This window comes from Centrocercus urophasianus, unplaced genomic scaffold (genome assembly GCF_019232065.1).
Source record: "Centrocercus urophasianus isolate 14NV4802_14NV808 unplaced genomic scaffold, USGS_Curo_1.0 seq_13, whole genome shotgun sequence".
Classification (NCBI taxonomy): Eukaryota; Metazoa; Chordata; class Aves; order Galliformes; family Phasianidae; genus Centrocercus; species Centrocercus urophasianus.
The window spans coordinates 26,620,185-26,634,419 of record NW_024884475.1 but is presented as its reverse complement, the minus strand read 5'-3'; the positions used below and the strand labels follow the sequence as shown (position 1 = coordinate 26,634,419).

The window sequence follows — 14,235 nt, the reverse complement described above, 5'->3', positions numbered from 1 at the left end:
TTAACAGACGTTAGCTGAACTTCATTGCCAAACTAACTAATCAGAGCCAGTCTGAAAAAAGTAAAAATTCTTTTTGCATGAAAATATTACTAAAGATTACACTACAAGGTTGGCAAAAAATCCAAATGGAACCAAAGAAGAGCCATAAGTCATAACTAAGCAAGTTATTTCACTGTTCTGCCAGGTACTCATGCACTAGGTCAGGCAGTTTTGGTTTGAACTCAATATATTTGATGTATACCAGAACTAACAGTCAGAGTGCCAGATGAATGACTGAACAGGCACTCGTGTGTGCATCAATGTTTATTAATTCTCAATCAGCTTAAGCACTGGCAAATGGGTACCTCGCACTGTATTCTTTCTAACATGAAAATTGTATTGGGATGCTAAGTCAACTCTGTAGATTTTGATATATTGCAATTTAGATAGATGAGTTCTCTGTCTTGACACGGTGGAGATATTGTTCTGAACTAAAATGCTCTCAGAATAAGTACAAATGAAGTGAAGCTCCCTTATGCTGGAATTTGACTGGAAATACATGTGTATGCAGCCAATTCAGCATCCCCACATGATATGGACCACAGGACCATCTGATTTCAAACAACAGAAGCAACATGTATGATTCTGAAAGACCTACAAATCTTCATTTCATAGGGTAAAAGGAATATCAGAATTAAAAGGACTACCTGTTACATAAAGAACTGTTTATCTAATTTTAAAGTCAATTCAAATTTTTATTTATTGCAGCTTGAAATTCGAAGGTCAATGTCAAAATAGATCTTTTTTTTTCTTGAATTACTACAAGGAATCTTCACCCAAGTTGTAAGATACTGTGAACTGCAGCCTCAGTAAGATGGCCTTCATCTGCCATCTCTAAGGAGCTTCAAAGTGAATCAAAAGCTGGATTTTGGAAATGAAATCATGTTTTCTTTAATGTTCTGAAAAACTTAGTATTGTTTTTAATGCCTTCAGAAAGATGTTAAATCAAACATGCCAGCTGGTATGACCTGCTGGTAAGTGCAATGCCAGTATTTAGTTGATGGAAAATATACAGGAATACAAAATTAATCTCTACAAATAATCAAAATGCTATTTTTCTTCAGTGTTTTACAGATTTAGCATCCAACGTGAATCATTATTACAGAGAATTTACTTACTTTCAGTGTGTTACCACTAAGATGTAGTAACTATATTTTTGAACTAAAACTATTTGTTTTAAATTTTATAATAATTTTAGGCATACAACTAGTATGTACTCAGTAATACTGTATACATGATACTGAATTTAATTTGGTTTTATAAATGAAACAGTATGTATAATATACTCACAGGTCCTTAACCAGCACAGTCTTTCTTGTACAGTTACAGCTCTGGTCAGAACAGCAGATCTTTATATGGTAAAAACAAGTACAGAATTGGAACAGAAATTTATATTTTCTCACCAAATACATAAAAAATTTACTGAGAAACACAACTTTGCATTTCAGCAACTAGCAGGAAATAACAACCTTGCCCTTGTGCTAAGTACTATAAGGTAAAAAAGAAGCAAAGAAAAAAAAAAGACAAATCCAGCAAAGTATTATCTTTCTTTAAAATTCAATGCAGCTTTTAAACTTTAACAAGTGCAGTGAATGTATGACTGCTTATCAGGTTAGCAAACTTTCTACTAATTCCCATATTTTCTGTCAACATTTCCTGAATAAACAAGTAATAAAGAAGCAATGAAGCAGCTAATAATTACTAGCAGCACGGCAAGGATAAAGAAATATTAATTCTTTCATGCACAACTGTTAAAAATCTGTCAGGACTTCATGTCACTTGTGAAATGCCTGTGTCCAAAATCCCAACTCAATAGTACTGAGCTGTGAAATGAAACCTTGGAGAATTCTTTCTGCAAGTGGTAATGAACAATCTCACTAAACGTACTCTTTCAGCCAGCTGCTTTAATTTAGTTAGCCAACTTCTCAGTTTAAAGACAGTCTCTGCCAGCAAAAGAATATCACTTTCATGTCTCAGTCAGACAAACAAAATACATCATGAACAAAAGTTTTATTTATTTTTAATCTTAGATTGGTTTTGCTTTTATATTTCCCATTCTCATGCAGCAAATGAGATTTGTTTTAGATAACTTCTTTTTTTCTTTTTCATTGTGGCAGTTTGGGGAAAGCAAAAAATCAAAAATAATTGTGACTACGCTAAAGAAGGTTTAGAGATGGTACTAATAAGATGCATACTATTTCCATCTACCATGTCTGTTTAAAAATGCATCAATTAAATTACTAATCACTGAGTGTTGACTTTGCAGCTTTCAGATAAAGCTATCTTTTACTCTCTCTTGCAAAGGAGCCCAAATTTAGAAAATATAAATGATATAAGGATCTTTAAACCTTTACTAAATATCATGTCATTTTGACGCAATTAGGGTGTGTTACAAAAGCTAGAGAATTCAGAGAATAGCAAAACAGTTGAAGTTAGAAGGGAACTCCTGAGATCATCCTGAGTCCAGCAACCCCAATCAAGTAACCTGCTACAGCAGATTGTCCAGAATCATGTCCAGCTGGATTTTTAATGTCTTCACAGATGGAGACTCTCCAGCACCTATGGGCAGCCTATGTTTTATCACCTTTACAGTAAAAAGTGTCTTCTCACCTTCAGATTGAGAAACTAGCTGTTCTCTCTGGATCCATTGTTCTTCATCCTGTCAGAGGGCACTACTGAGGAAGTCTAGCTCCATCAACTTCATTTCCATCCAAGAGGGAGGAAATCACACAAACTGACTGGTAAGATCCTCTCTGACTCTTCTCTACTCTAGGTTAAACAGTCTTTCCTCTGAAAGATGAGAGATACTCCAGTCCTCTAATCTTTTTTGTGGTGTTTTACTGGATTTGCTCAAGGAAGGCTGTATCTACCCTGTCTTGGAACTGGGAGCAGACACAGAACAGGACATATTAGTATAGTTGACTAGGGAATATTGCATATAATCTGAAAAAATATGATCATAATTTTTTAATTAAATTTGACATGGCTATCTGTGGAGCAAGTAAGCTTTTAGGTAGCAAAAGTCATGCTACATTAATGAAACGGATGATGGAAAGAAGGAAGCAAGAAGAGACAATGATGGTGTTGTTCTCTTTGGATTACAAATGCCAAAGAAAGCCAGATGAAGGGCAGGATATGTCCTCAGGTGTCATGTCAGAGAGAGGACAAGGGAGTGGCTATGAGCAGATAATCAAAGTCTGAGATCCAGTGATTACTTTACAGCTTTTACTTCATTGCTTTTCCTCTTGTTCTCCTCAGAGGAAATACTTGTAAAGGAACAATTCTACTATAATAGCAGTTAATAGTGACCGCAGTTTCCACTTGCTGAGCACAGCTGATGAAAACCAAGACTTAAACCAAAGAGTATATGAATTTTGCTTAATTTTTCTTACACATTCTTTAGACATATTTGGCACAAAAAGTGTAATTTGCTGTCAATCAATAGAAATGAAAAATTGAAACTAATGTCAGGAGATAATGTGAGAACTAATGGGACTGGGTTAATTATTCTCCTAAAAACAGGATGGAAATTATTTAGATTAGGCAGTAAGAAAAACAACTATAATTAAAAAAGACTCCACAAAGACTACTAGAGGACAGAGCATCTCTTTATACATTATTAATAAATTTCAATTTAAGGAGCTAGCAAGTTCTTATCAGTTAAAACAGGTAAAGTAACCCAAAATATAATGCTTAACTTTTTAAAAAGAATGAAAAAGAGAAGAAAATTAGTTTCTACCACTTCAAAAATAGCACTGAATGGAAAAACATTAGAGGCATAACCAGGCATTAGAAGTAAAAAAGAGATAAGGCACATGTTAGTGAAAAGCAATACCAGCTTTCCGTGGTAGCAAATATAGAAACAACACTGAATGTTTATTTAATCATATACTATAGCAAAACACAATACCTGTTCAAAAGTTCAAAGCTGTTCACTGTGAATGCAATTTCACTTAATACTGCAGATTGCTTTTTTTCTATTCATCATGATTCTGAAGGATACTCAGTAGAAGAATGATGTGTGATTCTGCAACAAATTGAGCCTGGCTGCTTCCATGTATGTAACTCTGAAAAACAAAAATAATAATAAAAAAAAGAATTCAATTGAAAATGACACAGTTGGGCATATGTGAATGCAAATAAAATCTGTTTTGCAGAAAAATATAGACTGCAGCAGACATAGCTGAACAGCACATACATATGGATCTAAATTTAGTCAAAAGTAATGTTATAAACAACATTTAGGAAAATCATACATATACATAGGATGTAATACTTAATATAAAACATATAGTTCAGTTATTTTCACACTGCCAAAGTGGAGGAAATTATATGCATTTATTTGCTCAGGACATACAGAGAAGTAAAGCTGATGAAATCAAGGACATGCCTCAGCACAGGACTGAATGAAGTTAAAACTGAAACTTAAAATGCTGCCTTTAATAAGTCAGTCTTTTTTGCTCTTAGACTGACTGAAGTTACTTCATAAAAACTATATTCCATCTTTTTCAGTGAAGGTATTCTTAGATCCATAAAAAATCATAAATAAAATTCATACACAAAATGTTTCATTCGTATGAAATTGTAGTAAACACAACCATGGGTGCTAAATTGAATAATTCCAAGTATTCATTGTTAATGAGCTCATTTTGTATGTTGCTTGTTAATACAGCATACAATTCAAAAATCGTTAGTGTTTATTTTTTACTAGCCATGATATCAAACAAGTAACAGGGACTGTAAATACATGAAATGAACAAAGTTCTCTCTTTTCCTCTACTGTATCAATTACAATTGTTCAATAGTTTGCTGTGCTACCAAATGTGAAATTAAATATAATTTGTTCTCAAAGTATTTTTATACATATTGCACAGATGCAAATTTCACCCCAATTAAATAGATAAAAAAATGCTCACGCCCGATAAGTTAAAGAAAAAGGAAACTTCTTGCCCTCCACATGGCTTCAGGGTTTTATTAGTTTGCTTCTTCTAGCTCTAACGTTTTGCTTTAATTCATTTTATTTTGAATAGTTCTGCCTAAATACCATTGATGTCAAGATTCAGAACAATTCCAATTTGAAACGCTCTGACACTTTAGGATACAAAAGAATGCCTTAATCCACACAGGTTAAGTTCTGGTGAATTCACTGTCTAAATATGTCATTCATAAGATACTATAAGACATCTTTTACTCAATGGATGGTTATCTACTGCTTTTAAAATTCAACGTATTATGTTCATCCAAATCACTAATTCAAAGCTAAAGCACATAAGAGCTTCATGTATCTAAAGACTCAATCTCTCAAGTAAAATGTCTTTTTTCCTCAACAAGATAAAGATTACTGATCTCATGTGATTACCTCACTGCAGTATGATTATGACAATAAGCCAATCTATATTTCCTGACTTTTTGTCAGGGCCCTTAATAAATCTCACTAAGGCAAAAGAGAGTGATATAAAAAAAGGAAGGAAATGGGAATATTTCATATTAAGAAAAAGTAAAGATGAAGTTAAAATGCTCTTTAATAGACTGATCCTTAATCACCATTCTTTGCTGCCGTGTGCAAAGTGGTATGAAAAATCTCTTAGCATATAAAACCATAACTAGAGAACACAATCCCACTGTCAATACAAATATTCACATTTACTCAATCAAATTCATCTTTGTATAAAATACAGGCTAGATTTAGATTGTTTTATCCACGATTTCCTCCAGCATAGTGATGAAAAAAACTGCTAAGATTTTGCTCTCCAATGTACTCTGAATCAATTGCAACCACAGTGCTGCAAATAGTGACTGTCACTATTTCTCATGCAGCTAAAGCAATACATACATACATAGGTGTAAATACATTTGCTGGATCTGCATTCAAGTGCACTTAACAGTACACATCTCTTTTTATTGCTATGACACCAATTTATAACCTAAACCTTCTAATAATTAAATATATACTGTATTTGATAATATGAGGTTAAGTAAAATAAACAATGGAATTTCTAACAGAAAAGTGCAACACAGTCTAATAACACTATGTAGTTAATACATACCTACATGCATTTTCACATAATCACTACTGGTTGCTGCCTACACATACTCTAAAATCTATGAAAACATGCAGTGGGAATGAAAAGAAATACGCTCTGTGTTTAAGAGTGAACATTATTATCTTCATTTAATAAAAGTGGCTGTTGTATTACTGTTAAGACTATGAATACCTTCTGTATTTGTAAAATATTTAGATAAGAGCGGTCATTTTTATTGACAAGCTTTATACTCATTTTACACTTTTATGTTAGCAATTTAAACCATTGTAACATGATTGATGGAACAGAATTCAAAGCATATTACATACATACACATAAAATAAGCACAGGAATCATTCTTCTCTTCAAACAGTCCACCAACATTACATTGTTTAGCTTTCATCCAAAGTTTTCAATTAGAAATCTTTACCTCGCTCTTCACTAAATTCCCCAAGAAATTGATTTTATGGCTAATGTAAGATATATATATTTATCTCATCATTATTTATTTTTTTTTTTCATTTCAGGATTTTCCAGGAGCTGTTTGAGAAGCTTTCATGGCACAAAACACATCAGCAGATCAATCTCTCTAAAGATAAATCTTTAAGAACAAAAAATTGTGAAAAGACATGTTCTCATTACCAATACTTAGATACCAAGATATCATCAGATACTTAGAAAAATACATGGACTAGACAGAGTTCATTTGCAAACAAAAAGTTTGAATTAAACTATATCAAACAAAATGAAACATGGAAAGGAACCTGCCTAGAAGACCTAAAGCAAAGATTCTACTTTGAAAACTAGGTGATGAATATGAATTTCTGGTTAAACATCTCAAAGGGATTGATGTTATATCTTTTAAAATGTGGGTTGCCAAAGGCATAGCCTTGCTTTCAAGGAAGCGGATGAACTTTGATTCATTTCTGGAGACTTTATGTGCATATTAAAAAGCTAATAAGAACCAATTGTTACCTATTGCTCTTTCCCCAGAGGAGGGATAAGAATGGCTAAAAGTAAAGCAAGTATTTATCTTAACTGAGAAAAACCTCACCACCATAGCACAGTTAACTAAGACATAAAAAGATGTCAGATTGACTTAAAAGGGATATAGAAAGAACACTAGTGAAATGTTAAATAGATGTTTATTGCCCATAAATACATATTTTTCGTTTTTATTTTATCTTTTTATGTTCTATTCCAAATCTGCTTAGGTAAGCTATCCTTTCAAGATATTTAGTAATAAACTTAAGGTAATCATGAGGCTCCTTAGACTGTCCCCCCTGCCACTATTCTCCAAGCACAGAACAACAAGATGGTACATCTCTACAACAGCAGCAGGTCAGTCCAAGGAATGGCACTACAGAAGCTGAGAAAGTAGAAGTCTGTTTCAGACTTCAGATAACAAAAATAACTTGCATTTAACAATATAATGTGAATCACCTGAGTTTGCCACTGACTGAACCTACATCAAATGGGGAATGTCATAAATGGGGAATATCATAACCACTGCGTGTAAGGAATTACTTGTGCTTTTTCTGCAATTAACTTTCATATCTGTATTCTAAAGAATAGACAAAAGCCAGAGTAGAACATTTTAGAAGATGGAAGACAAGCTTACACAAAAACAATGGCAAACAGCTGTTCATGAAGAGTTTTTCTGAATAGTCAGAACGATTTGGCATTTATCCTCATGTCTTACCCTACAGGTAGATAATGACACTATGAGGCTACTCAAAAGGTACAGATTTATTTCTACGGATATGGATTTACACATATGTAATAATAGTTTTATATACCATGATGGCCACTGTCTCGTCAGATTTTGAAACTCATAGCCAACTGTAGCCCATACCTACCTAAAATAGAATACATTTAATGACCACATGTATATATATATATATATTTAATATATATATATAATGACAAATCAGCTATATATATATATACACATGTGTATATATATATATATATAATGACAAATCAGCTTTTCAATATTTCTCAACCAGTTTTCTCAATAGTTTAATTGTGATCCACAACGCCTTTTAATTGCATAAAGTTCTTGAATTTTGGTCATCTTGAATCCAGATAACTAACATAAAGGAACTTGTTATGTGTGGAGTTTTTATTTTCACAATTCCTTCCCTTTGTAAAATTGCTGAACAACCTACATGCAAGGCATATATTTTTGTGAAATTCTATTTGAGACTACAAACTACTAAGGGACTGAGAAGTAAGATTTCCAATTTTGCTATCTTCTCTGCTTTCTGACACTTAATCCACTTCACATTTGGAAACTCTGTGAAGTCTATCTGGCTGAGAATGCTCTAGGCAAATGCTTTAAATAAACTCATGAATAAACTCAGTATTTTTCTTTCATATTGGAAGCATCAAGGGGGAAGACCATATAAAGCAGAAGTCCATCAGAACAGATGCAATCACAGAATTACCACAACTGAGAAAACAGCAAATGCTGTTAGTAAGATTAATAGTAGACCTGAAATACGAATGGCTAGCTCTTTGAACAACATGCCCTTTTACACCTGTAACATTGTCCTATCTCAGGTTTAATTTCTCAGAAGCAATTTGAATTGCTAACTGAAATAACAATTTATCTAAATCAGGCCATTATATTTGGCAGTTACAATTGTTTACTAAATGCAAATTTCTATGAAGTAGTGTTAAATATTTATCTACTATTTGTAAACTCATTAAATATTTAGTGTAATAGAACTGCAGATGGCACATACATATAATCCCTCACTAAGCTATTCAAGGATAACAACAGTATAATACATTTTTAAATTTCCCTAAGTACAGCATATGCTTGCGATACCCCATCAAGACTGATAGTTGTCACGTTCAGTAAATTACTTGAGTTAAATGTTATCTGTACTCTATTCTCACTTTCTGTTAATGCTATATAAATAAAGCAATCAGGAAAAAAAAAAAAAAGAAAAAAAAAAAAGAAAGAAAAAAAGGCATCTGTGAGTTACACGTATTAAGGCAGTACAGTTAACTTCCGGAGTTTTCCACTGAAGCCAAAACATGATTTCGAGTGTTCTAGTATTCTTTCCTAAAAATAAATGAAAGGGCTGATCTCAAAGTAATGCCTCCTGTTTTGTTACACTGACCCACAACATTAAAGGAGGATGGTGGTGGTAAGTAGAGATTGAACCTTTCCACTGATATTCTGTTATAATTTGTTGACTTGTGACAGATGGCAGCAGAGGAAGAGTCTGACAGAATAGTGTCTGATAAAAGCTGCCAGCAGTACTGTGAGGAACAGCTTGATTTCAGATGTGGCTATGGTGAAGTTATATGAGACAGCCAGTATTCACAAATTAACCCTAGGGAGGACTTTCAGGGCCTTTTGGATAGTTAAATCTTGTGAAACAAGCAGGACTCACAGAACAGTATCAGAAACGCAAAAGGTGGTGGTTATGGATATAACGAATGGGGTAGATTGTTCATTTGGGAGGAGAAAAGCTAAGAAAAAGGGATAAAGTGGATGGGGGAAGAGCAAGCATGGGAAAAAGGCAAGAAGGGGCAAGAGGAGAGAACAATCCAAATTCAGGCTAGTATAACTAGAAAGAGGTAAAGTAACACACTAGTTAATTACTGCAAAATAAATTTATAAACTCCACACAAACAGGATAAAACACTATCAATTTGTCTTAATTTAGCACATTAACGTTCAGGATGAAATTCATGAAAAAGAGGAACATTATGCAAAGCTATGGATTACTTAATTATGAGTATGTCTTCAGAATGGCCTACTTCAATTACAGTAAATCAATTTTCCCAAGAACTTACATTAGCTGTAACAATTTGTTATTTTCTCTTAATCTATAGAACAAATAAACAATAATAAGAACACTTTATTACACCAGAGTTCTTTATGTTTTCAAATTAACATCTAGGAGTGCCTTGACTGCCTGCAGTACTTAAATTCTTAAAATGCACAAGTTTTAAAACTCTCTCACAATACTATTCATGTACTTTATCGTTGTGTTTATGCAGAAAAAGGTCAACCATGGTATGGAGAAATACTAATTCATTCAGTAAAGAAACACTTCAAAGTCAAATATTAGGATAAATTTTTACTGTTTGTTCTCATGATTCTGTATGAATTTCTCCAGGAAGATTCAGCAGAACAGTGAAACACATTCAGGCTCATAGCTTTCAAACTCCTTCATTGCAGCTTCTTGTTTACACATCATGCTATCTAAAGAACAACATAGTTTCACCTGGAGCACGCTCTGTAAAATATCCTTATTACGAAGTAATAGTACCTGTTGAGTTCATACATAGAAATAAGAAGTTTAACTTAATTTAAGAACCCGGTAGGCTATGAGTTTATATTAAAGAGTTTAATACTGAAAAAGTAAATATTTGAAGTAATATCTCTATCAAAAGTAAAAAAAAAAACATACTAAGTTGTGACTCCATTTCCTAATGAGCTCAGAAACCTGTGACTAATCTAATCATATATTCATTTCCAAAGTTACGACAATGTTCAAATGTTTATTATAGAAATTTTTTTTTTAACTATAGATATGTAGTAATAAAAAGACATATCTGGAAATGATGCTTAACTGCTTCACAGCTGAATGTAGTATTAAAAACAAAATAAATATAAACTCAGTCCTAATTTAAAACTTGATACAATAAATTTGTTTCTGGCAAACTGAAAATATATCACTACAGCAAGAAATGTGCAGTAAATACTTGAAACAGCAGTTTTTTTCAGGGATCTTTCTTTTATTTAAGAATTAAATAAGATGAGTTTAATTTAGCTCTAACCCATAGGAAATAAATTTTAGAAAGCTACTAGCTTTGTGAACATCTCCAATCAAATGAAAGCCAACAGAATGCCGCTCCAGTTAAAATTTTATTTGTTGTGTTGCTAGTACATACTCTCTCTAAGCAGTGGCTATCCTACATGAAATCTAATTGAGCTTAGCTACAAACCAACAAGATGAGGACTAAGAAAACAGTTACAGTGCACACACAAAAACTGTGAGACCTAGACCAAATTACTAGAGGTAAAGTCTATTCACTTAGTAATTTTGTTCAGCTTATGCTCCTGCATGTGGTACAAAACAGTCAGGCAATCTAGAAACTCAGCATTGGACCTTCCAAATAAAATATGTTATGTGTTAACCAATCCCAACATCCTTACTTTGACTGTTAGTTCAGGTGTTGAGATGACCTCTTACCTAATATGAGTGTAAAACATATTAACTATATCGGATTAGGTGGTTTAAATGCTATGCATAATTTCCTCCGTGTTTAAGAAATACATTGAGAATCTTAAAAAATTATGTACTGTAGCTAGGTATAACAATCTCACACAGACTCCTTGATTTACTTGTTAATTAGTTGATATGAGTTATATCTTCCATGCCTGAGCTCTCTGTTGCATTCACTGCCTCAAACCAAAACAGTTCAGAGAAGGCAGCCAGATTTCACAGGACTGGTTAGCTGAGACAGACTGTGCTGGCTGACTTCCACGGAGTCCATCTGGAACTGAGTACAGAATACAAGTTGGGTTCCCAAGCCTAGAGTAAAAGTGAAGAGATGCTGCTTAGTTTTGCCATCTAACTGGCTGGGAAAGGTAGTTGGTATAATTTAAGATAGTATAGAAATCCTGGTTACTTTATACTACCAAATTAGGTAGTATAAACCAAAGTATAAATTTGCCTCTAAACAGCTTTTATTGTATTATTTGGAACATCTAGAAGTGTTATGAAAGGAATTATTTAGTAGAGATGACCTTGCAAATCAAAAACTGTGAACTCTCTGCTCAGCTATGTAGCTTTAATACTGAAATTATCCTACTGAGAGAACTCTTTTTTTTTTTTTTAGTAGTAATTTATTAATTACTGAATAATAACAAGACAGAAAATACAGCAATCCATTGATGAATCACCGCTTAGTGAATTTCAGAGGAAAAATACAGACCTGAACTCTCATTAGGAATAAAATAATTTTTACCTTTATGACATTGAATTCCCAAGTTACCTAAAAGACTGGCATACAACAAATTTATTTTCCCTGAAATGGCATTATAACACACAGTATGCATATGAGAGACTTTAGCAGAAATAAAATTAAAATTTTCAGCATCTTTGAAATAGCATTTTTGTACAGTGAGAAAGATTACACAACAGACTAGCTGATTGGCTAGTGATGCTTTGGTGATGCTTTGCTTAACAACTTAGCAACTTTTAATTCAACTTATAAAAGGAAGACAAAAATCTCAGAGAAAAATGACATTCCTACAAACATTATTTCAGCCAGAGGTGAGCATCAAATCAATTATATTAGTCAAAGTTGAACAACTGAAGTTCAACTATTACTAGTTGTTTTGGAATATATTCTGCTTGCTTACCACGTGGAAGGCAAACTATAGTCAGGGAACCCAAACTTCTAATGAGGAAACCAAAGCAGGAGAATGAACTATGTGATTCCAAATTACTGGAGCCCATACTCAATTAACAGCAATGAGGGAATGTGGGAAACAATCCTGAATTTGGTGTAACTACCTACCTCAAGAACAGTAGATGCAGGCCCTGATTCAGATGCACACAGTTTAGGGAAATACTAAGTTATTTCAACTATAGGTTTCATAGACTAACAGCAAGCTTCAGTGTAACTTTCATCATTTTTTGGAACTGCACATAATCTTGTGCAGGTATAATGGGTATTTGTATATTTGGAGCATTGTTTTAAATGCTAAGTAACTAGGGAAGGAGAAATACTAAGCAGGCATGATTAGCAAAATTAAGCATGAGAACTATTTATAACTGTTGTGGGTGGGGTTTTTTTTTTTGCATTAACAGATCTAAAATTCTGTATTACAATAAGATACAGTTTAATAATCTAAAGCTTTAAATAATGAAACTTAAACTTTATTACATACTACAGCTTTACAGTATTACGTAGTAACATTACTCTTGGGATAAAAAGAACATCTCTAATCCAGCTTTTAAGAAATCTGAATTCAAGCAAACAACACTTGGAGAAAACTTATTTACATTCCTTCTTTTACTTCTTTTTTTTTTTTTTTCCCAAGACTTATTTTTTGTATTTAATCTCTCTGCTCCCCACAACTCTACAAGCTACCTTAGTAATTTCATCACAACAGAAAACCCACATCTAGACTAGAATTTTCTCAATGGAAAAAAAGGTGAATCCTTATTGTCTTCTTCCAAATATAATCTCTCTTATTTAGTCTTTGTTTCAGGTAAGTAATAGCTTTACAAAAAAGTCTGAACAAAAAATTCAGGGGAGAAAATGGATTAGAAAGTAAGAGCTGATGCACTGCTTTTTCACATTCACATCAATATTCTAGAATAAGGCTGTATTTTATAAAAAACTGTTCAGCTGAGTTATTAAAAAAATTACTCTGTATTGCCCAGAGCAATTTTCTGCATGGCAGTTTGGGTCTAGTTAGCCTATTTTATAAAAAGTACTGCTGACATGACATAGAAATTGAGCAAAATGAAGCCTTTACCAGGACAAACTGAGAACAAAGGAATTACTCCATGTTTGGAATATAAAATTTGAAAGTAGACAGACTTGACAAATAGAAATTTATTTCACAATAACAAATGCTTTGAATCCATGATTTATGAAGGCAGCTGTGGGAGTCACTTATTCAAATTTGTTGTTTAGCACACTGGCAGATATTACCTAATTATTAGAATGTGCAAGAGAGCACATTTTTTTCAATAGATGTGTTATACCATTAAGCATCTTGTACTTCAGCAGCTATCAAATTTATAATGATGTATTTTATATAGTTCTGTTTAGCATTGCAAGCATTAACTTAATATGCTATAAAAGCCTGTAGGTAAAAATTATATGTTATGACACAAAACCTCAGACCCATCTACAGTGCTACACTTAACAAGCATTCCAGCCTATGATGAATACAAATCAAATATTGCTATGCGTAAGAGAAGCTGCAGTTCAAGTTCCTTCTGTCAGCCATCTCTGACTAAGAAAACAAACAAAACCCACAGTCAAGAACCAAAAACTTACATGACTGCAAAAAGCAATGAAGTTCAAAATGACCAGTACATTCAAGATTATACAGAAATCTTGATTATACAGTAAATCTTACTGCAACTGCATAATTCTAATATGAGAGAAGTAAACATAG

At 33.0% G+C, this 14,235-nt stretch overlaps 1 protein-coding gene across 1 annotated transcript in view; it reads right to left on the bottom strand.

The window, feature by feature from the left end:
* The window catches only part of TUSC3 (tumor suppressor candidate 3), a 107,129-nt gene that overhangs the window by 18,019 nt on the left and 74,875 nt on the right, over nucleotides 1-14,235 (bottom strand). Inside the window, exon 9 of the mRNA XM_042812293.1 lies at nucleotides 4,043-4,106. Within this exon, the coding sequence (XP_042668227.1) occupies nucleotides 4,043-4,106 (64 nt within the window). The remainder of the gene's footprint in view (nucleotides 1-4,042; nucleotides 4,107-14,235) is intronic.